The following is a 20,774-nucleotide window of genomic DNA, read 5'->3' as shown; positions in this document are numbered from 1 at the left end:
TGCTCTTAGCCAGAATTTTCTAACCATCTTTCGGCCAGGTCCTGATTATCAAGGAACTCTGGAGCAGAATTGGCTGGTTAGGATTAGCTTTGGTAAAAGTTTGGGGAGGCTGGAGAAAGAGATTAGGTGCAGTATGTCCCCTCTGATCCTGCAGTGTATTTGTGTAAATCCAGTTGATCGTTTTCTGCAATTGTTTATGTTCAAAATGTTATCATTTTAAAAATTAATTACTTTCCACATACTTTGTGCATTGCAACTGTTCTATTTAAACAAAATAGTTAATCTGCCTTGCATGAACAATTGAGACATGTTGAAACCCCCGGTCATATTCATGTCTTATTTCTATACTAACAAAATTTCATCTGTCAATCAAATGTACATTTTGTATTTTTCAGAAGAAAGGTTGTAATAAAAATTGCAGGATATAACAGACAGCTAGCATGCCCTTAGATTTTCAGCAACTAGACAATAGTATTTGAAATCTTTTTAGTTTACTAATATGGCATTGTGGATTGGGGTGTGGTAATTTGAGTTCAGATCCTGCTTGCATCTTGTTTCTGAGTAGGTCACAGGCAGCCCAATCCAGACATACGTGGCGGCTGGCCGCTTGGGCGTGGGCAGATCTACGGTGCCGCTCATTGCCTTCCAAAAGGATTTGGGGTGCTGGAGCACAGCGCACCCAAGCCCAGGCCACGGCCTGTAGATGTGTAAAATATGCTGGAGCGTGGGCTCTCAGAACGGTGCGAGGGCGGGGACAGGAAGGGGTGCTTCCACAGGGACACCAGGGATTGGCTGGCGGTGGCTGGGGAGCCAGCTCACGTGACACTCGGTGGCGGACAGCTCTCCCCGCGATAGGCTGCCCGCATGCCCCACCCCCTCATGCACACACCCAGCCCTATGGTGTGGCTGTGTAATCCTTGGGGAAGCATCCGGTCAGCACTTTCCGCTAGCTCCATGGAGCAGCCTACTCACCAAAGGGGTGAAGCCGAGCCCCTGTCAGTGTCCCTTCTGTGGGCTGCATGGCCGGATGGTGTCCCAGATGCCGCAGGGGCCCCCTGCCAGGACACAGTAGGCCGCCCGCTGCAGGCACCCATGCACCAAAGGTGCCGGCGACAGTTGCCGCGGTGGCTTGTGCTTGTGCCCGCCTGCAGAGAATTGGACATCCATGAGGGGCGTGAGGCAGTTTCGAAGTGGCCGTGTGCAGGACTCACTTCTCCCCCACCCCAGACCCCCTTGAATAAGGACTCAATGCAATGTGCAGGGATAAGATTTATTAAAACGCTGGGCTGCAGAGGGGCTGCCGCCTGGCCCCCTCACAGGAAGCCGCCTCAAGCTGTGGTGGGCAGAGGCGGTTGCCCGAGGGATGGAGCTGTGGGGCAGCTGGTCCCATCAGGGGCGGGCGCAGCGTCCTGGATGTCGTCCCCAATGGTGCTTGCGTGCAGCATCTCCCCTCCCTCCTTGCCAGGGGGGGCCACCTCGGAAGTGGCAGGAACAGCCCCTCCGCCGGCCACCAGGGACTGGTCAATATTGGCGAGCAGCCGCTCCACCCTTGCGCCCCACTCCTGCGACTGCCTCACCATGGCCAGGAGACTGGACAGGTGGCCTGTGGCCGTGGACATGGTCCCCTCCATCCCTGCCATCCAGCGTTGGCCCGTTGCCATGGCCTCCCACCATTCCCGATGTCTCTCCAGCCAGTCCCGCTCTATGATGGGTCAGATGCTGGCACAAGCAGCCAGTCGTGGACGTCCCGCACTCAGTGTTGCACCTTGAGGGGATTCAGGCCGCTCATCATCTGTGGACAGACAGAGGTCACCCACTGCAGCATCCATGACCACCTCACTTGATGTGTCCTCCCCCTGATTCGACGCCTTCTGATGGGTGTCTGGACGTCCTGGAGGCTCGGGGGGAGCTGGACCTGCCGACCTCTTGTCCCACAGGTGCTGGGCAGCCAGCTCCTGTCCTCGGCTGTCTCGCTAGAGCGGCCTCCCACCTCCGAGTCCACAGTGGAGCTCTTGGCAGCCCGCAACGATTCCCGGGAGTCACCTGGGAGAGGGCAAAGGGTGTTGCCATCAGAATCTGGCATTCTGGCAAGGACGGGGTGGGGTGGGGGAAGGTGCCAACCTACTGCAGATCACCTCCGTGCCGTGGCCAGCTACAGGCGGATGAGGGGTCCCATGATTGCCTCAGAGCTGGTCAGGTCCCGGGCCACCGCCTCCTCATAGGTTGATCCCTCAGTGATGAGATGCTGGACTCGCTTCTTGGCAGGGCCAAAGGAGTCATTCCAACACTTCAGGGTGGACTGCTCTGTGTGGGGACCTGGCTCACAGTGAACACTCGCTCCACCGCTATACGCCAGAAACCCCACTGACGGGAGTTTGCCCCACCGGCTCTTGTGGTAGTGAGTGCCACTGCGGCGTTCTCGGCCACCAAGCCAAAGAGGAGCGCCATCTCTGCCTCAGTCCAGTTTGGTTGGCGGTGACTCTCGGTTGATGCCGATCTGTCTGCCACCATTCCTCCAACGAGCAGTGGAATGCGGGGGCTGCTGACCGCAGCTGACAGTGATTGCTCTCACGCCACCCCGCCCAGTTTTCCCTTGGGTCACTAGCAGGGCATGCCGCTCATGCAAGGCCCCTCACAGCTCCAGCGGTGTCTGGAAGCTGTGGTGGAGGGCCTCGGGGCTGCGGCATGGCCACTGCAGTTCCCGCCACAGCACGCAAACCATGGGGGCCCGTGGCGGGTGGTGCCCGCTCTTCCCGCTGCCGGAGCCCCCCGGGTGTGGCCGTTGCACATCCTCCCCGCTCTCTATGTGTGGGTTGTGTGGTGGCGGCCGAGAAGCTGTTGGGCGCGCTGATACTGGGAGCACCTGAGCACTTTGCGTCTCGAGGATGCTACCTGTCCGGACTGCTTTCGCCTTGACCGTACCGCCATCCAGGACCTGTGTGAGCAGCTCAGGGTGAGCCTCTGCAGCCAGGTGACCGGCCCCTGTCCCATTCTTGTCCTGCAGCGAGTCCTCATCTCCCTGCGCTTCCTGGTGACCAGCTCCTTCCAGGTTGTGGTGTCCTGGAGGTCTCCTAGTCGTTGGCCAGCCGCTGCCTCCACTCCTTTCTAGATGCCATGCTCCAGCGCCTCCAGCAGGTGAGGAGGAGCTGCAGACTGCCAGAGCTGGCTTCGCGGCGGTCGTGGGCTTCCCCAGTGTCGTGGGGGCTGTGGACTGCATGCATGTCACCCTGGTGGCCCCACAGGAGGATCCCATGGTGTACCGGAACAGGCACCACTTCTACAGCCTCAGCATGCAGGCATCCTGCAACCACCAGGAACTTTTCACAGATCTGGTGGCAAAGTTCCCAGGGAGTGTACACAACGCCCAGATCTTCATATCCTCGGACCTCAATTGCCTCCTGGCAGCCTGGCCGGATGAGCAGGGTTGGTTGCTAGGTAAGGCCACCAGGTGGTGGCGTGGGGCGCACCTCCCATCCCCTGTCGTTACCTTCCTGTCCTCCACAGGTGACTGAGAGTACCCGTTGTTGCCCTACCTGCGGACGCCGTACCAGGAGGATGCGCCCGAGGACCGGGCAGCATACAACCAGGTGCATAGGGCCACTTACATGGTCATCGAGCGTGCCTTCGGGCAGGTGAAGATGAGGTTCCGCTGCCTGCACCACACAGGTAGCCAACACAGCATGCAGCCTTTGCCTGTGGCTAAGCTGGTCGCTGTGTGCGTCATGCTACACAATCGCCACCCGTCAATGCCTGCCAGCCCCCCAGGACCTTCCCCTCCCAGACCCCGGGTCACCGATGGGAGAAAATGAGGAGGTGGGGGCATGGGCTGCCGCTCAGCAGGACTTTGGGGGTCACTTGCATCGGGAGTGCGTGCGAGCTCACATATGGGCCAATCGGCATGTGGGCAGAGCACCCAGGGACGAGAGCATGCGGCCGCTCACACACCCGGGGCAGCCGGTGGGACACCGTGCGCTCCCATGTATGCTGATGCCTCTTGGGCACATCATTCTATTAAACCAGAATTGTCGGGACCACTCTTGGGATTCCTTCAAAAATTTATGCACTTGTTGGAAAAGGCATGGGGAAGATGACAAAATGGCAGGCAGAGCTGAAGTCCTGGGGGGAGACACAAAAAAGAAAGACAAGGTAGAAAAACATAGGAAGGGGACCCGGGAACTCCTGCGCAATGCCAGGAGCGCCTCGGCAGGGTTCCCGCATGCCATGGGATTGTCAGGCAGGGCACCACGGCAGGCATTCTGTGAGGTGTGAGTGGCCACAGATTCAACTCCCAGCTAAAGCCGTCCCTTGGCAAACAGCGGCCAACGGGGACGATAGCTGCCTCTCACATCTCCCCACGTGCTCCCTGGGCTGAGCAGGCGCACCTCCAAGTCCACAGGTTTATCTCATTTGCATATCCAGAAGCCCCCGTGGCTGCCTCACAGCCCTGTTTGTGGCCCCTGCGTTACCCCACGGAGCCCACTCCGAAGGGGGCAGGGAGGAGCTGATCATGCCAACACTCTCAGCCAGGACCAACCCCACCCGCTGCATGTAGCAGCTGTAAGCCACCTCAGAACACAGCGGAGGTGGCTTGGCTTAGTGAGCTACTCCCCCGCCTCATTATGCTGGGGCCTGTGGGTCCGAGGCTGCCCTGCGGCAGGACTGCTCACATGCCCACCTTCCCTCTTTATTGAGCCTGCCATCCAGTTGCCATTATTTTTGGTTGGCCAAGTCAACTCCCTGGGCTGCCCCCCCTTTCTTGTGGATCGCAGACCCAGGCAGCGTGGATACATGGTGCAGCCCTGAACAAGTGTCTGCCTCGCCACCTATTAGCCCCTGCCCTTCACCGCTATCGCCTACTGCATCTCCCACACAATTGCACTAATTGGGTGCCCCGAGAGTTCCCCCAGCCACAGAGCCATGCCCTTGGGACAGCCATGAGCAGAGTGCGCGGGGAATACAGGGGGCCGGGGCGAGGTGGGAAAAGTGAAAGACACAGAAGATGAGATGGGCATGCTGGGCTAAGTTTATTGATCTGCATGCAGGGAGAGCAAGCTTGCACGTGGAGGTTCCCGGCTCCCGCAGTCCGAAATGCCGTTGCTGGAGGATGCACCAACAGCTGCGGGGCTGATGGGACCAGCTGGCTGTGTTCCGGTGACCGCAGAGGCAGGAGTGCAGCGCACACACCTGAAAGACCAGAGACGGGGGGCATAGGACTCCACCCCTGGACGAGCCTGCGGGCAGCAGGGCGAGCGTCCCAACTGCCTCCGGTGGAGCCATCCCACTCAATTCCAGCTATCCTGCATAACGGGCCAGCTGAATTGCATGCGAGCCTGCAATCACGGCAGCCGCAGCGGGGGCCGGCGCAAGCGGCAGGATTGCCCTAGATGGTGAGTGGCTGGCTGGGCTGTGGAAATCCGGGACATATGTTGCACCCCCTTCACCCCAGCATGGGGATGCTCGAGACATGGGGGGGGGGGCTTTCAGCAGGATGAACGGCCAGGTCGCACCCCCACATGCACATGTGCGGTGGCTGGCACCTTGGCTGAAGCCGCAACCACACTGGACAGTCTTGGGGGCTGGGGGCCACAGGGACTCCTAGCCAGACTTGCCCGTCCATATGGGGGGCTCTGGAAGCGAGACCTGTTAGGACTGGGAAGCACAAGTGGTTAAACAGGCAGCCCAAACTTAGCTCCCCTATCCTCAAGTCCAGCTGCTCTAACTTAACTAACATTCTTCTCTGTGCTGTTCCCTTCACCAAGTGCACCCCTCCTCACGCTAAGTTCGCACGGCATGGCCTTCTGGAGCAGAGTGCCATGCCGTGCGCCCTGCCGTTCCTGGGGAATTATGCGTGGCAGGAGTCGAAACCTTTATAGGGAGGGGGGCACTGATTGAGTGCGGGAAGGGGGCCGTGCCCAGCCCAAAGCGGGAGGGGATTGGTGGGGCGGTAACATGGCTCCCAAATGGGTTTGTGCGCCGGCACTGCCGGCATGTGCTTTCTGCTTCCACTAGTGCCTATGGGGTACGCCAGCATTTTCCATGGCGCAAGTTTGTGCCTGGCCCGGGGGGGGGGGGGGGTGTTTCCGCGCCGAAAGCTCTCTGGGAACCGACCAGCAACGGCCATGCTCCTGGGTTGGCCTCCTCCTATACCGAAGTGCTGCCCTGAGCCTCTTCTGGGCCCCAAGTGTGGTGCGGCAGTGCGCCGCCATCAGCCCACAGCGGCAGCACGCTGCTGAGGCCGGAGTGTGACGCACGCCCCATTTCCGCTGGCGTGGAAAAGGATCCGCCAGCATAGGTCTCCATACCACCGGTGTAGCGGTAAGTCCGCTTCCACAGCGCTTTCAGTCCCCCTCCTCTGGATTGTGCTGAGTATCTCCAACTTTTATTATCAAAATTTATTCTGTCAGATTAAACATATGAATTGTAAATAGAGATAGCAATTGAGATAAGAATTGTAAAATGCGTTGAATGTTGGAAAAGTCAATTTTCCAGCTATAAGGGAATGTTTAACTAAAGCTCTTTCTTTGAGGAAAATATATGTGTTAGCTACAGTGGTTCATCTCAGCAAGAGACTTTTATTAATTTTATTTATAGGCCACCTCGCTCAGTGAGACTCAAGGCAGATTATAAAGTTCAGAAAGAGAAAAAATGTAAACATACAGTATAGGACATCAAATGAACAGTACAATAGGACTAAGGAGTATAAAACTTAATGACAATGCAAAGCAGTGATGTAGTTGTACAGAATAAAATATAAAATGAACAATGCAATAGCAATAAGAATAGAAAATTAAGTGACAGTGTGAACAGCAAATTGCCTATGTGGGCATAGTGTGAGCAATGCAGAATGTGGAATTTAAAAGGTACAAGGCAATGCAGTACCCAGGTGTTCATCTGGGCCATTCTGTCCCACTACAGATCTAATTACAAGAATGCCTTCTGTTTTGCAGTCTTTCAAATGTTAGTACTGTGGGAGCTTCCTTGACCTCAGGCAGGCTGTTTCACAAGGCAGGCAGCACAGAGAATGAACATGAGCAAGCAAGTGCTGCTCTTACTAATTTGCATGGGGGAACAGCCTCTGTTGTGGTGGGGCATAGTAGGAGGGGCTGTTCTTCAAGTGTGTAGTGATAACCAGTATCTTTAATTGAACTTGGTAACTGATTGGTAGTCAGTTGAAGATGAGTGTGACACAAATGTTGTGCCTGATACCCACTAGTAATTGTGCTGCCATATTCTGTATCAACTGGAGGTTTTGAACTGAGTTCAAGGAAAGACCTTTGTAGACTTTATTACAGTAGTCTAACTATGGCATGGATCCAATGTGGCCAGATCAGCTGAATCAAAGCAGAGGACCAATTTGTAAACACAGGGAAATATAGTGGTGAGAGAAAGGCTGACTGGGTAAGGAGGAGAAGGGGTCAGTGCTTACAGCTAATTATTTCTGTCCCTCTCTCAGCTGAAGGGACTCTAGTAATCTTGCTGATCACCTATAGAGCCTAAACTGGATGTTTGTTAATTGCTTGATGCCAAGTCAGATCGTGGAAAAAGAATGTCTTGGGTTGTAATCTTGGAAGGAGACAGTCTAATACACATCACGGAGATTGTAGGAGTATGAACGGAGAGTGGTAGATCTCAGTTGTGCTTCTTGGTGCCATGTTGTCCTAAGCTTGATTGGTGGGGATAGGGAGTGGTTGCTGTCTAACAGACCCCTGTATGTGCATCTGGTGCTGTGGGCTCAGGGCACAATAAGGATTCTGTTGATCCATCACTCACTCGGCTGTCTGGTGGTCTTCCTTCCTAGCTGATTTGGTACTGAGGATCCAAGGATAAAGATATAGAATTTCTGGAAATATTAAAGCCGTGGAAGGTTTTGATGCTCCTGTTGAAGCCTAAGCTGACCTGTATGAATCAATAATTATTACAGCAATGGACCAACGGACCTAGAGAATTTCATAGATCTGTCAGTTGGTAATAACTTCATTTATACCGTTTTTCGCTTTGAGAGCCAGTTTTGTGTAGTTGTTACGAGCGCGGACTATAATCTGGGAGAACAGAGTTTGATTCCCCACTCCTCCATATGCAGCTGCTGGGTGACCTTGGGTCAGCCAAAGTTCTTGTACACCAGTTCTCTGAGAGCTCTCTCAGCCCCACCTACCTCACAGAGTGTATGTTATGGAGAGAGGAAGGGAAGGAGATTGTAAATCGCCCTGAGTAAAGGGCGGGGTATAAATCCAATGTCCTCCTCTTCCTTGTCTTCCTCAGTGGGGATCCAAAGCAGTTTTTATTGTCCTCTCCTCAGTTTTATCCTTACATCAGCTCTCTGAAGTAGCTTCGACTAAGAGTGTGTGACTGGCTTTAGGTCACCCAGCAAGCTTCCATGGCAGAGCAGGGATTCAAACCTGGTCTCCCATATCGTAGGCCAGAGGTGGCCAACGGTAACTCTCTAGATGTTTTTTGCCTACAACTCCCATCAACCCCAGCCAGCATGGCCAATGGCTGGGGCTGATGGGAGTTGTAGGCAAAAAAAAAAACATCTGGAGAGCTACCGTTGGCCACCCCTGTCTAGGCAATTCTAATTCCTATACAACAGGGGTGGCCAACGGTAGCTCTCTAGATGTTTTTTGCCTACAACTCCCATCAGCCCCAGCCAGCATGACCAATGGCTGGGGCTGATGGGAGTTGTAGGCAAAAAACATCTGGAGAGCTACCATTGGCTACCCCTGCTATACAACATTGACCATTAGTAAATTACTGAGCCTGGTTTGAATGGGATTGAGCTCCCAGTAAAAGAGTAGGTTTGTACGGTAGGGATGCTGCTTATCCCTAACCTATAGTTGGAAGGAATATTCTGCCCTTGGAAGTTCACGTGGTTTTATCTGCCAATTTTTTAAAAAGAAGTATTTCTATTAGTCATTTTACCTGGACACTAAGATTTTAGGATCTATTTTACATATCATTTTATATGTTTTTGGCTGGCTGCTCCTCTGATTTTGATCATACTGTGATTTTAATGGGTCTTCTGTTGTTAATCTATCATTTTAGTCTTATACTGCTTTTATTTTATATTCACACTGCTGATTTGGATTGTTTTTACAACTGATTGAGTTGGGTTATTATTGGTATGCTACTGTGATTGTTACAGGGCCCCGTGTCGCAGAGTGGTAAAGCTGCAGTACTGTAGTCAAACTCTCTGCTCACGACCTGAGTACGATCCCAGCAGAAGGTTTCAAGTAGCCAGCTCCAGATCAACTCAGCCTTCCATCCTTCCGAGGTCGGTAAAATGAGTACATACCTAGCTTGCTGGGGGGAAAGTGTAGTTGACTGGGGAAGGCAATGGCAAACCACCCCATTAAAAAGTCTGCTGCGAAAACATCGTGATGGTACGTCACCCTAGAGTTGAAAATGACTGGTGCTTGCACAGGGGACTACTTACCTTTTTTTTTTTTCTGTGATTATTGGTTGATTATTTCTGTTGTTGTTTCTAAAATTGTAAGCTGTCTCCAATGTTGTAGGGTGGAAAATTTTTAATAGAAAGTTTCCCAATGCTAAATTTTTCTGTGGAAAATTTTCTGCCCTACTTATGTAAATATATTCAGTTTATAGTCCATTTATCTATAGCTTTCAGGGTCATTGTCCTGCAAATCAATCCTGTTAGATGGGCTAAATGGGATAGATGGGATAGGTTAGAGTTGCCAGCTCTGTGTTAGGAAATACCTGGAAATTTGGGGGGGGGGTGGATCCTAGGGAGGGTGAGGTTTGGGGAGGGGAGCAACTTCAATGGGATATAATGCCATAGAGCCCACCTTCTAAAGTGGCCATTTTCTCCAAGTGAACTGATCTCTTTCACTAGGAGATCAATTATAATTCTAGATCTCCGGTCACTGCCTGGAGGTTGGCAACCATAGATCTGAACCACGGACAAAACCCAGTGCTTGTACATGGTCCAGGCTTGTGCACGGTGTACTTGCTAACATTAATTATTTCTTTAAATTTAAATCAGAAAATATTCCTGTTCTCATTTTCCAGAACATCCATTTCCCAGCCAGAAATGCTTGGCCACCTCAAGCATTTCCTTTGAAAGAGGCAGTATAGAAGGGCTCTAAATAAAGAAGTGCCGAGGGCCTTTGGTTCTAATTAGCCGATTGCTATCAAAGATTGTATATTGGTATTATTTTTCTTTTAGTTGGTGATTGTAAACTTTTTGTTTCTTGTTCATTGGCTTTACTCACCTTCTTTCAGTTGCATCAGTATAAATATTGAAATGTTCTGTATTTTCTGACAGGGGAACATGGTTAGAGATTCAAAAAAGAGTTTTGTGTTCCATTCTTCTCCAGGCTTTGGCCCAGAACTCTGTGACTGGGGCAATTCAGAATGCTGCCTTGAGGAATGCTGGCTGCAAAGTGCTAACGGTGAACATAATAGAAGTAGTTGCAGAAGGTGGCTGTGTTGATCTGCATTAGAACAACGAGATTCGAGTCCAGGAGCACCTATGGGGCCAAAAAGATTTTCAGGGTATGAGCTTTTGAGAGTGATATCTCCAGTGAAGAAAGCTTCAATTCTTAAAAGGTTACACTCTGAAAATCCTGTTGGGCTCAAAATCTGGTTGTCCTATGACAAAAGTAATTCCTTTTATGTGGGTGAAATTCATTTTTAACCTCTCTTAAATATGCAAGCCAGTTTTTGCTTGTCTTCTGTGATATTGTTATTCCCTGCCATATTCACAGGAATATAAGTTGTGATCAGGTTCTATCTTGACTACATACCCTGGATTCTGATTTACTGTTCATACCCAGTCCTAATCTTGTGCTTTCCTCTCAAAAGCTCCTTTGGATTATTCCTTGAATTGCTGCCCAGTTGGCTTCCTCACCAAGAGGACGGTCCTGGAATTTCAGATCTCCAGGTGTCCAAAGTCCACCAGTATTGGGTACCTGCATCCTTAAAAGCCATCCCAGATTACATTCCAATGGCTTAGACTAGAGCAGCGGTCCCCGACCTTTTTGGCACCAGGGACCGGTTTTGTGGAAGACAATTTTTCCAGGGACCAGGGGAGAGTGCAATGGTTTGGGGATGATACAATTGTGCACTTTATTTCTATTAGTTTGGCATGGTGGTTAAGTGTGCGGACTCTTATCTGGGGGAACCAGGTTTGATTCCCCACTCCACTTACACCTGCTGCTGGAATGGCCTTGGGTCAGCCATAGTTCTCGCAGAGTTGTCCTTGAAAGGGCAGCTTCTGGGAGAGCTCTCTCAGCCCCACCCACCTCACAGGGTATCTGTTGTGGGGGAGGAAGGGAAAGCAGATTTTGAGCTTCTCTGAGACTCTGAAATTTGGAGTGGAGGGCAGGATATAAACCCAATGTTATTTTATTATTTTTATTATTACTACATTGTAATATATAATGAAATAATTATACAACTCAGTTGCTAACAGGCCACGGACTGGTACCAGTCCATGGCCCAGGGGTTGGGGACCCCTGGACTAGAGGATAGGTGGTAGTATCTGACTCTGCTGCCCTTGTCCCTTTTCTCTGTCTCATCCTTAAAGAACAAACCATCTGTGATTATTCAAGCTTCTACTTTCATTTCTATACCTGTCTCAGATAGTACTTCCTTTGTTTTAAAGATCTCTCAGAAGTTGTGTGTGTCATTTCCCTGAGCTGTATGTTTAAACCTAAACCTGCAGATCCTTTAGATGGGAGTGAGAGATGGCAGAAGAGAAGTTTCTGCCTTATGCTTGATTTCCCTAGAGCGAATTTGAATCCAATTAAGAAATGGGCCTCATTCATACTGACAAGTATATAGTGTCTACATGTCTTCCTAAGTACACACAGTTAACACCCTGGATCATCAAGAGAGACTTTTCATGGGGGTGGAGGGTGTTGACAGAGATTCCCTGTATGAACTCTGCAGAATTTGTTCTGTTTTATATCTAAGCCATTGTGCTTGATATGGAAATTCAAAAGCATTGGTTAGATTACAGTGAAAGTTAAATATGTGGGATATCATCCAAATGTTCAACTTAGTTTGGGCCAGATCTTGAACAAAAATAGTTATTGTTTGAATAATTGTCAACTCTTAATTTTTTGTTGTCCATTGGGAGAAAGAAAGGTATATAAATATTTTAAATAAATAAAAATAAACATTAATTTGGTGAAGCTAGACATAGATATTTTCTGTAATGGCCCAACAATGTAGACAGTGCTCCCCACTTCTACAGTACCAGAGATACAAAGCCTTATATGGTACACAAGCAGGTACAGATCCTGTGAAGGGTAAATGCTTTTCTTAGTGTGACTGATTTAGATAAAGGGCTGTGTCACCACTCCTCCACGTGCAACTGCTGGAATGACCTTGGGTCAGTCACAACTCTCTCAGAGCTGTTCTCTCAGGAGCAGTTTCGGTCAGAGCTCTCTCAGCCCCACCTACCTCACTGTTGTGGGTAGCAGAAGGGAAAGGAGGTTATAGTGAAGGGTGGGGTATAAATCCAGTCTCTTCTTTTTCACTGTATATTGTGCCCACAATATTGGGGTGGAGGGGAATGCAGACTTGTTTATTACTGATGCTTTAATGCAAGCAAAAGTTTTTTCCATAGTAGCACTGACGAACTTTAATCTGTGGGTGTTAGTAATCTGTGGAATAATTCTTACTCATCTGTCTTTCCTTTAAAATAGGACATATCATTCAAGAAAGAAGATTTATGGAAGCACTAGATAAGAAGGAATATGAGTATAAAGCAGGGGATATTCCAACAGAATGGGAAGGTAATACAATCTTGGTTCTGCTGTGGAAACATGAAATGCATTGATTTATAAGTATACCAATTGTAACAGTGAATGGATGGAAAAGAACATAGAAGTCTAAATTTGCCATCTTAAAATGGTGGAATATTTCTAACTTGCCTAGATGTCACTTTCAAAGGCCCTGTTTGCATTACTATTTCTTGCATCCAACAACTACAAAACAGCTCTTGCAACAATCTAGTGCATCTTGACCCCACTATTTGTGATCTAGATTAAGAGTTTTCAAACTCAATCTATCTACTTTTAAATTCTTATAATATTGGCTGTTAAGGAGGAAAACATATTTTATTTAGGACTGAATTTGACTAATTTAGTTTTTATTTATCAGCATTCCTAACTGAAATATGAAATTGTTGTCTTTTTAAAAATAGTTATCTTATTTACATTGTAAACTGCCTAGAGTTCCACAAAGTAGAAAGACAGATAATAAATGTTTAAATAAACGGATAAAAGTAAATTTTTCAGATACATCACTTGATTTTAAACATAGGAGCTTTCAACCAAATCAATGACTTTGCTTATTATCTATGAAAACTTTGGAGGCTGACCTTGTCGCACAGTGACCACAGAAGCAAAGATCCCAGTGGAAGGGAAGGGCTGTGCCTTTGTTGCAGAGCAGATGAAGGTCTCAGTTTCAATCTATAAGATCTTCAGTCAATGGATCTCAGATACCAGATATTAGAAAAGACCTTTTTCTGCCCATGACTGTGGAGAGCTTTATAAGAGAGGAGATAATAATGACCAGTGTTGGTGGTAGACCAGCCATCCGATTAGAAAAATAAGGCACTTTATATTTTCTTAAAACCTTTTTTCAGATGGTTTCCTGAAGAGAAAGGATGCGTTTACAAATCTAGGTTGTTTATTTGGCTCTCCAGTGTAGAAAGTAAACCATGTGCAGCAGCACACTTTTATTAGCTATATTTGCATTTTTAACACAACACTTGCTCATGCTTATAATTACCATAACATCCCCCCCCCCTATGATTATAGTGGCATTGAATTGGAAGGATTTGTGAAGAGCAGGGAAATAAAGAACGTTATGAATAGTCAATGGCAGCTTTCTCTCTTTAAGCAAAGTTCCTTTCAGGGATGGGGAAGAAAATGTTCAAACTGCTTTGTTTCCTCATCCATTATTTGGGTAGAGAAGATGTGCAGTGTGTTCTTGTTTATGACAGATAGAGCAACAAAAATGTAGGTGCTTCAGTGCTTTGAACAACATTAACAGTCCCCCCCCCCCCCCCCGCTTTTAGTTAACACTTGTACTGCTGAAATGTTTAGTTTGGCAAAAAGTGATGGTAGGAAAAATGAAGGCCTTATTCCACTTCAAAAACAAAAAAGCCCCCAAACCCTAAGGCCATTTTTGTAATAAACGACAAATGGGCTGCATCAGCATCTATGTAACAATTCTTGATGTTCAAAGCATTTCATCTACTTGTATTAAAAATGTTTGCAACAATCCCAGGTTTTGGAGATCCACGATTGTTCCTCATCTTGTCCATTTTGATCCTGTGGGATTTCATCTTGTTCTAGTTCTGCTCACAGTGAGAAAGGCTGGAGATCAAGAGTGCCATCCTAAGCAGTGTTACACCCCTTCAAAATCCAATGAAGAATGTAACTTTGTTTAGGATAGTTTAGGGATAGTTTAGAAGAATGTAACTCTGTTTAGGATAGTTTAACGGGTTAGCCAAGTTGATCTGCATTAGAACAGCTAGATTCAAGTCAAGTAGCCCTTTAGAGTTGGACAAGATTTTCAGGCTATAAGCTTTTGAAAGTAAAAACTCCTTCAGCTGCTTAGGATGTCACAGCTGGAGGGCAGAAGATGCCCTTGTAAATGTCTTATGGGCTGATGCTATGGCTGGTGCAGAGCACACTGGCCACACCAGTGACCTACCAGCAATCCCTACTGCAGTCCCAAAGCTATTTTTTAATATCCTCTTGAAAAAATTCAGCATGCTGGTTTTGACTGTTGAAGCTGTGTATAAGACACTGTCTTCTTCCATTTACCTCCATCGTAACAGTTCATATGACCCAAGATGGCATCTCTGAACCAAATATAAATTGAGATAGATTCTTGACTGCTACTGCTCCCATTTATAGAATTCAACAAGCACAGAGCATTTTTTTATTTTTTTGAAGGCAGAATAAAACTTTTATGTGTAGGATGATTAGGCATAAGGGATTTCTGCTTTGTTTGTTTGTCACATATATATGTATGTATTTGTACACACACATACACACACACACTAGCTTGATACCCGTGCTTTGCTATGGTATGTAAGTATTTTAAATCCAGTTATAATACTGATGGGTATGTTATACTTATTTTTTAATGGTGATGTCCAATCAGGCGGGTTATACAATGACTTGCTCTAACTGTCTCAGTGAGGGAAAACGTAGTGGCCTCCAAGCCAGTGTATTTATAGGGAAACATGTTTTACTCCTTTTTGTCCCTTTAGGGGGCGACTTCCTTAAAATCCTTTCTTAGTGGCTGTGGACATCATGCAAGGAATGTTCTCCCCAAATTTCAAGTTTCTAGATCCAGGGGTTTTGGCTGGGACTTTATTTGTCGGTCAGGAGACTTGTCTTTTTATATATATAGATATATAATTTACTTATAAGAATATGCTGGAATGACTTATTTAGGGTTTTTTCCCTTGCTCTGTTTTATGAGTATAGAACAATTTATCTTTTGTTCATTCTAATATCCCCAACCACCCTGTGAGGGTAGATCAAGCTAAGAATGTGTGTCTTTTCCACGTGTGACTTCTCTCTGCCACAAATCCTACACCCTTTTCCCTCTAAAAATTCCCAAAATGATTTTCTCTCTTCACATATTTGAGGAAGTGAGCTGTGACTCATGAAAACTCATAAATGCTGTTAGTCTTTAACAGGGCTGTTTTTGTAGCAGAAACTCCTTTGCATATTAGGCCACAACCCCTGATGTAGCCAGTCCTCCTGGAGCTTACAGTAGTCCCTGTACTAAGAGTCCTGTAAGCTTTTGGAGGATTGGCTACATCAGGGTTGTGTGGCCTAATCCAATGGAGTTCCAGCTACAAAAAAATGCCCTGGTTTTAAAGGTTCTATTGGACTTTTGTTTTATTTCACTTCCCTAAGATCCCTTCTTTCTGGCTTTCCATGCAGATTAGTTGTTTCAGTGTCTTCCATTGTCCACACTCAACACAGCGGAGCAATGTCTTGAGAAGATGTTGAAAGAGATACATGAAAGAGTTCACTGTTAGGCATCAATACTATGTGTAGGTAACATCTTCACTCACTACTAGAGTTCACTTTCAGGAAAGAAAGCGATTTGCTTTGCCTGGGGCATTATCTTATGGATGCAGACAAGTGATAACCTTTCTACCACTTTAATTCTAAATGGCTGTCAAATGTATCTCATGACAGAATATGTCATTTGCCTCCTCCGCACGTGTCATTGGTCCCCATGAAAAGGTATCCATCATTTTCAGCATCTGTAGAGATTTAGGACGTTGCGTGCTTCATGCTGCATTTTACTGCCTGCCTGTTCTAGTCCTTTTTTTTTTAATGGGTAACATTTAGTGATTAATGTGAGTTTTAATTTGCATGCTCACTTTTACGCTCATTACAATGCGTTATGTGCCAGTAGGAGTCTTAAAGTTCAATGAAAATCTCATGCATACTAATGAGAATGCAAATAAGTGCTGATGAAAGAATGCCAGGGTCTCAAGGTATGAAATGTCCAGTTTATCTTGCTAAATTCTACTCAGACAAATGTAGCATTATCAAGAGCCCAGACTGCAGATAGCACCATGCAGTATTTATATAATTAATTGACGGCTGTGTAATTAGACAATTTGAATTGCAGGCCGTCATGGATTTCTAAAAAAGCTTTGAGAAGAACCTTGCAAAATTGGATTCCATCTTAGTGGCTGTGGACATCATACATTTTATTTCCCTTTGTCTTGTGCCAAATAAAACCTACTTGGCTGAGCTTGTAGCGTTTCTACATTACTGCAATGGAGCACTGTAAAGATTTTTCACTAAGCGAGCTGTACCAAGTGTATTTTCAAACCCGAAGGACAAAAGAACATTTTTACTAATGATCAGTAAGATTTTGACCTCTTTCGCTTCAACAGGTTTTTTTTTTTAAAAAAAATAATCTTATTGGTCTCATTGTCCTGATCGTGGTGGATACTTGAAGAAACTACTTGTGTAATCATGTGGCAGAATCAGGCATTATTGAGAGGGAACTGAAGGATTTTATAGGCTCACGTGGCTTGTGGTTTGTTTTTTTTGTTTTTTTTTAAATGAAGCAGAGACTTGTTCTTGCAAACATCTTATTTTCAACTCTGCAGAGGCATCTACTAATGGAAAATAAATAATACTACAAATTCATGTCATAAAGAGCCAATTCCACAAGGACACGGAAAGTCAGAGTGATATTGTTTTTACTATCTTTTATGGTACTATGTGTATGAGTGTGTGTGTATGAGAGAAAGAGGCCAACAACAAATAATTCCTCCAATTTATCTCTTAAGTTTTGTTTTCAATCAATGTTTCATTTTTGTAATCTCATTTTATGGTGGTAGTGTGCTACTCACACTACACCTAACATTTTGTGTCCTGTTCAGTTTAAGGCAAATGTAAACAGAGGAGTCAGGAGAGCAACAATAGAAAGAGGAGAAAGTGTTTGAGGGAACATGATGGCTAACAATAATACTTGTCTAGATGAGAGAGACTCTGTACTTTTTCTCATGACATTTGTCTGAGAACATCACCAGTACTGATTGGTTGACCTCATCCTGATCATAGTTATCACTGTTGCATTATTCTTTATAATAATAAAACCATAGTGGTATTAACCAAATGGAGTTCTCCCACTGGTTGATGCCTGTGCTCCATAAACCATTGGCCTATCATGTGTCAGTCACCACGTCTGGGTTCCCTTTGGCTGACTCCCCTATCCCCTGCCTACTGCAGGTCTGGGAACACTGAACAAACTGCCAGAATGGTCTTACCTCAAAGACAGACACATCTCCGATGCTTCTGTGTCCTCTCTATCATCCAGCCTCAGAAAGGGCTGCTGCTTTACTGTGGACTCATGAAGCATTTCCTCAGAGGCCATGGCAGCTGCCTCTTTCGTGTCACTTCCTCTCTTCTCCTCTCACCCTCATCCCAGAACAGACAAAGATTGGACTACTGGGGAAGTTGCTAGCCAGAGGTTGTTGCTAGGCAGTAAAGGGATACCCCTAAGCTGAATATAATGCCATAGAGTCCACCCTCCAAAGCAGTTATTTTCTCCAGGGGGAGAGAGATCTGTTGTCTGGAATTCAGTTGTGATTCCAGAAGATCTTCAGGCTCCAACTGGAGGTTGGCTACCCTAGGCCTGGCAGCACTGTCTGGGTGATGTGATGCCAGCTGACTGGCATGACTTAACTAGGCCTGGCTGCTTGCTTCTGTTCAGCAGCAGCTCCCCTATGACAGCCAGAGAGGCTTAGCAGTTGCCAACTCCAGGTTGGCAAATTCCTGGAGAAGCTGATCAGTTCCCCTACAGAAAATGGTCACCTTGAGGTGAATACTCTATGGTATACACAACCAGACTGGACCAAAAAACCCAGATTATGCCACAAGCTCATGCTGGTGCTAAACGCCATGAGGCTGAATATGATAGGAAAATGTGGCAACTGTACACTGCAAACAAAAGGAATGCTGAGCTTCAGGGTCTGTGTGACCATCGTCATGCCCCCCCATGTCCCCCCCCCCATAATTCTTCTGACTGGCATGATTTAACCAGGCTTGGCTGCTTGCTCCTATTCAACAGCAGCCCCCCTATGACAGTCAGTGTGACTCAGCAGTTGCCAACTCCAGGTTAGGAAAATCCTGGAGATTTGAGGGGTGGAGCCTGGAGAGGGTAGGGTTTGAGGAGGGGTGGGACCCCAGATAGATGCAATGCTGTAGACTCCACCCTCCATATCAGCCATTTCCCCTTGGGGAACCACTGTTGCTAATCTCCAGGTGAGGGCTGGAGATCACTCAGAATTATAACTGCTCTCCAGATGGCAGAGATCAGCTCCACTTGAGGTGTGCATGGCGAGGAATGAATGCCTTCCCTTGGGTTGGTGGGAAGATAGCAGGGGTGGGGTGAGGGAACTCACCCGGAGTTTTTTTCTAGAGTCCATTGTATTTTCCTCCACAATGGGCCTTATTCTTAGTTAGTGTTAACTCTGATCAGGCAACAAGAGTAAAGTATGCCAATTGCATTCCAAATCCGGGAAGGACAAAAAGTCTTTTCTCTCTTTTAAGCTTGGGAAACTCTCCACTGTGGGGATTGTCTGCATTATACAGCATGTAGGTGGCTGACTGCCCAAAAGAATCCGGAAAGGTAAGGAGAGGGTCCATGCTTCCCATTAGAGCCCAGAAGGGAAGCTTTATCCAACTGACACAACCTGGCATTTTACCTTTTTTTTGGTGGGGGGGAGGGTGGATTATCATGAACAAGATCGTGATATATAAGGGAGACACACTGACTTGTCTTTTTTATCTGTCCTGGCGAGTGTTTTCCTGCAGCTAGGGCACAGGTCTATTTTGGCTAGAGATGTGAAGGTCTAAGGAAAATATCAAGAACAAAACACATTTGTGTGGCAACAGAACTTTAAGACATTTTACCTCTCTTTAGCTGCCACTCAGAGGAGCCTCAGTGTGGTTGTACTTTTTATACTTGCAGTACAAGCTCCACAGATACATTCAAACCCCATTCCCAACAGTTCACTGCAAAACTTCTTTGAAAGCTAAGCCAATATACATGGCCATCTCACCATGCATTTGCACTTGATGTGATAAAATCCTCCTAATTATTGGACAAGATGATAACAGATAGCAAAGCTTTGTGAGCTGAACCAGGGGTAGTTTGTGTCTGCACAAAAGCGTGGAGGTGGGGCTATCAATGCAAGCATCTCTGGCAGGGACAGGAAGTAGTTTTAAAGCTGGTGTAGTTTTCGGTTTGATATCAGAATGAAAAACCAGCTATTGGGGAAAAGAGCCCAGGACTAGATCCCTTGGATCCATTTGCCAGCAGTGCCACACTGCCCTGGTGTGAGGAGCCTTCCATTGAGGGTAAGATCTGGTTCTTTACACCAGGTGAAAATTCTATCATGAGCAAAATTAATCCACTTTGGAATACATCTCAAATTGAGCAGGGAGACAGGATGAGTCGATTGCAAAGGATGAGTTGGAGGATTAATCATTTAAGCTGCAAGTAGCTGTTCACTGCCCAGTGTGGATGCTTCTTTTGGCAGATAATTGAGATTCTGAAAACACCAGTTTCACTACCTCAAAAGCAAGCATACTGTCCTAGGACTGTAGAAATTGTTTGAAAGCATTTTGTGGTATACTGTGAAGGCCCAAAGTAGAAACTTTAGGAATTTTTGATAGAGGTTTTTCAAGAAGCAGGAGCTGGGCTTCTGTGCCATGCCTCATCCTCTAGTGTTTGTCCCAGGAGTGCTTTTGTCTTCTGCCTTTGGTAGAAGAGCTATCTAATTCCATCCTAGAGGTCCATTTGCCTTCTAGTATTCCATTCCTTAAGCCAGTGGTTCCCTCCGAAACATCTTGGTGTAGTGACACACAAGTTCAAACTTACTTGGTATGGTGGCCCAAGATTGGCCCAAGTTTTTTGGTGCCCTATGCAAATTATGGATGGCCCAGGTTAGCTTGATCTCATCAGAACTTGGAAACTAAGCAAGGTTGACCCTGGTTAGTATTTAGATAGGAGGCCAGCAAGGAAATCCAGTATCGCCATGCAGAGGTGGGAAATGGCAAACTACCTCTGAACATCTCTTGCCTTGAAAACACTATGGATCACTGTGAGTTGGCTACAATTTGATGACACTATCCCCCCCCCCCCCCCCGGCAAACTATGACCTTGGCATCCATCTAGTTCAGCATTCCTTTTTCTTTGATGGCTAACCAAAAGTTTTTGAGAAACCCACAAACATCACTCAA

At 46.9% G+C, this 20,774-nt stretch overlaps 1 protein-coding gene across 2 annotated transcripts in view; it reads left to right on the top strand.

The window, feature by feature from the left end:
* Positions 1-20,774, top strand: part of NDUFAF2 (NADH:ubiquinone oxidoreductase complex assembly factor 2) — a 79,210-nt gene that overhangs the window by 41,401 nt on the left and 17,035 nt on the right. Inside the window, exon 2 of one of the 2 annotated variants that reach the window (XM_060235944.1) lies at positions 12,669-12,758. The exons of the other annotated variant lie outside the window; for it this stretch is intronic. Coding sequence (XP_060091927.1) covers positions 12,669-12,758 — 90 coding nt within the window. The remainder of the gene's footprint in view (positions 1-12,668; positions 12,759-20,774) is intronic. 2 annotated transcript variants of the gene reach the window in all.

This window comes from Heteronotia binoei, chromosome 4 (genome assembly GCF_032191835.1).
Source record: "Heteronotia binoei isolate CCM8104 ecotype False Entrance Well chromosome 4, APGP_CSIRO_Hbin_v1, whole genome shotgun sequence".
NCBI lineage: Eukaryota > Metazoa > Chordata > Lepidosauria > Squamata > Gekkonidae > Heteronotia > Heteronotia binoei.
The sequence above is the reverse complement of the archived record's forward strand: the minus strand, read 5'-3'. Positions and strand labels throughout refer to the sequence as shown.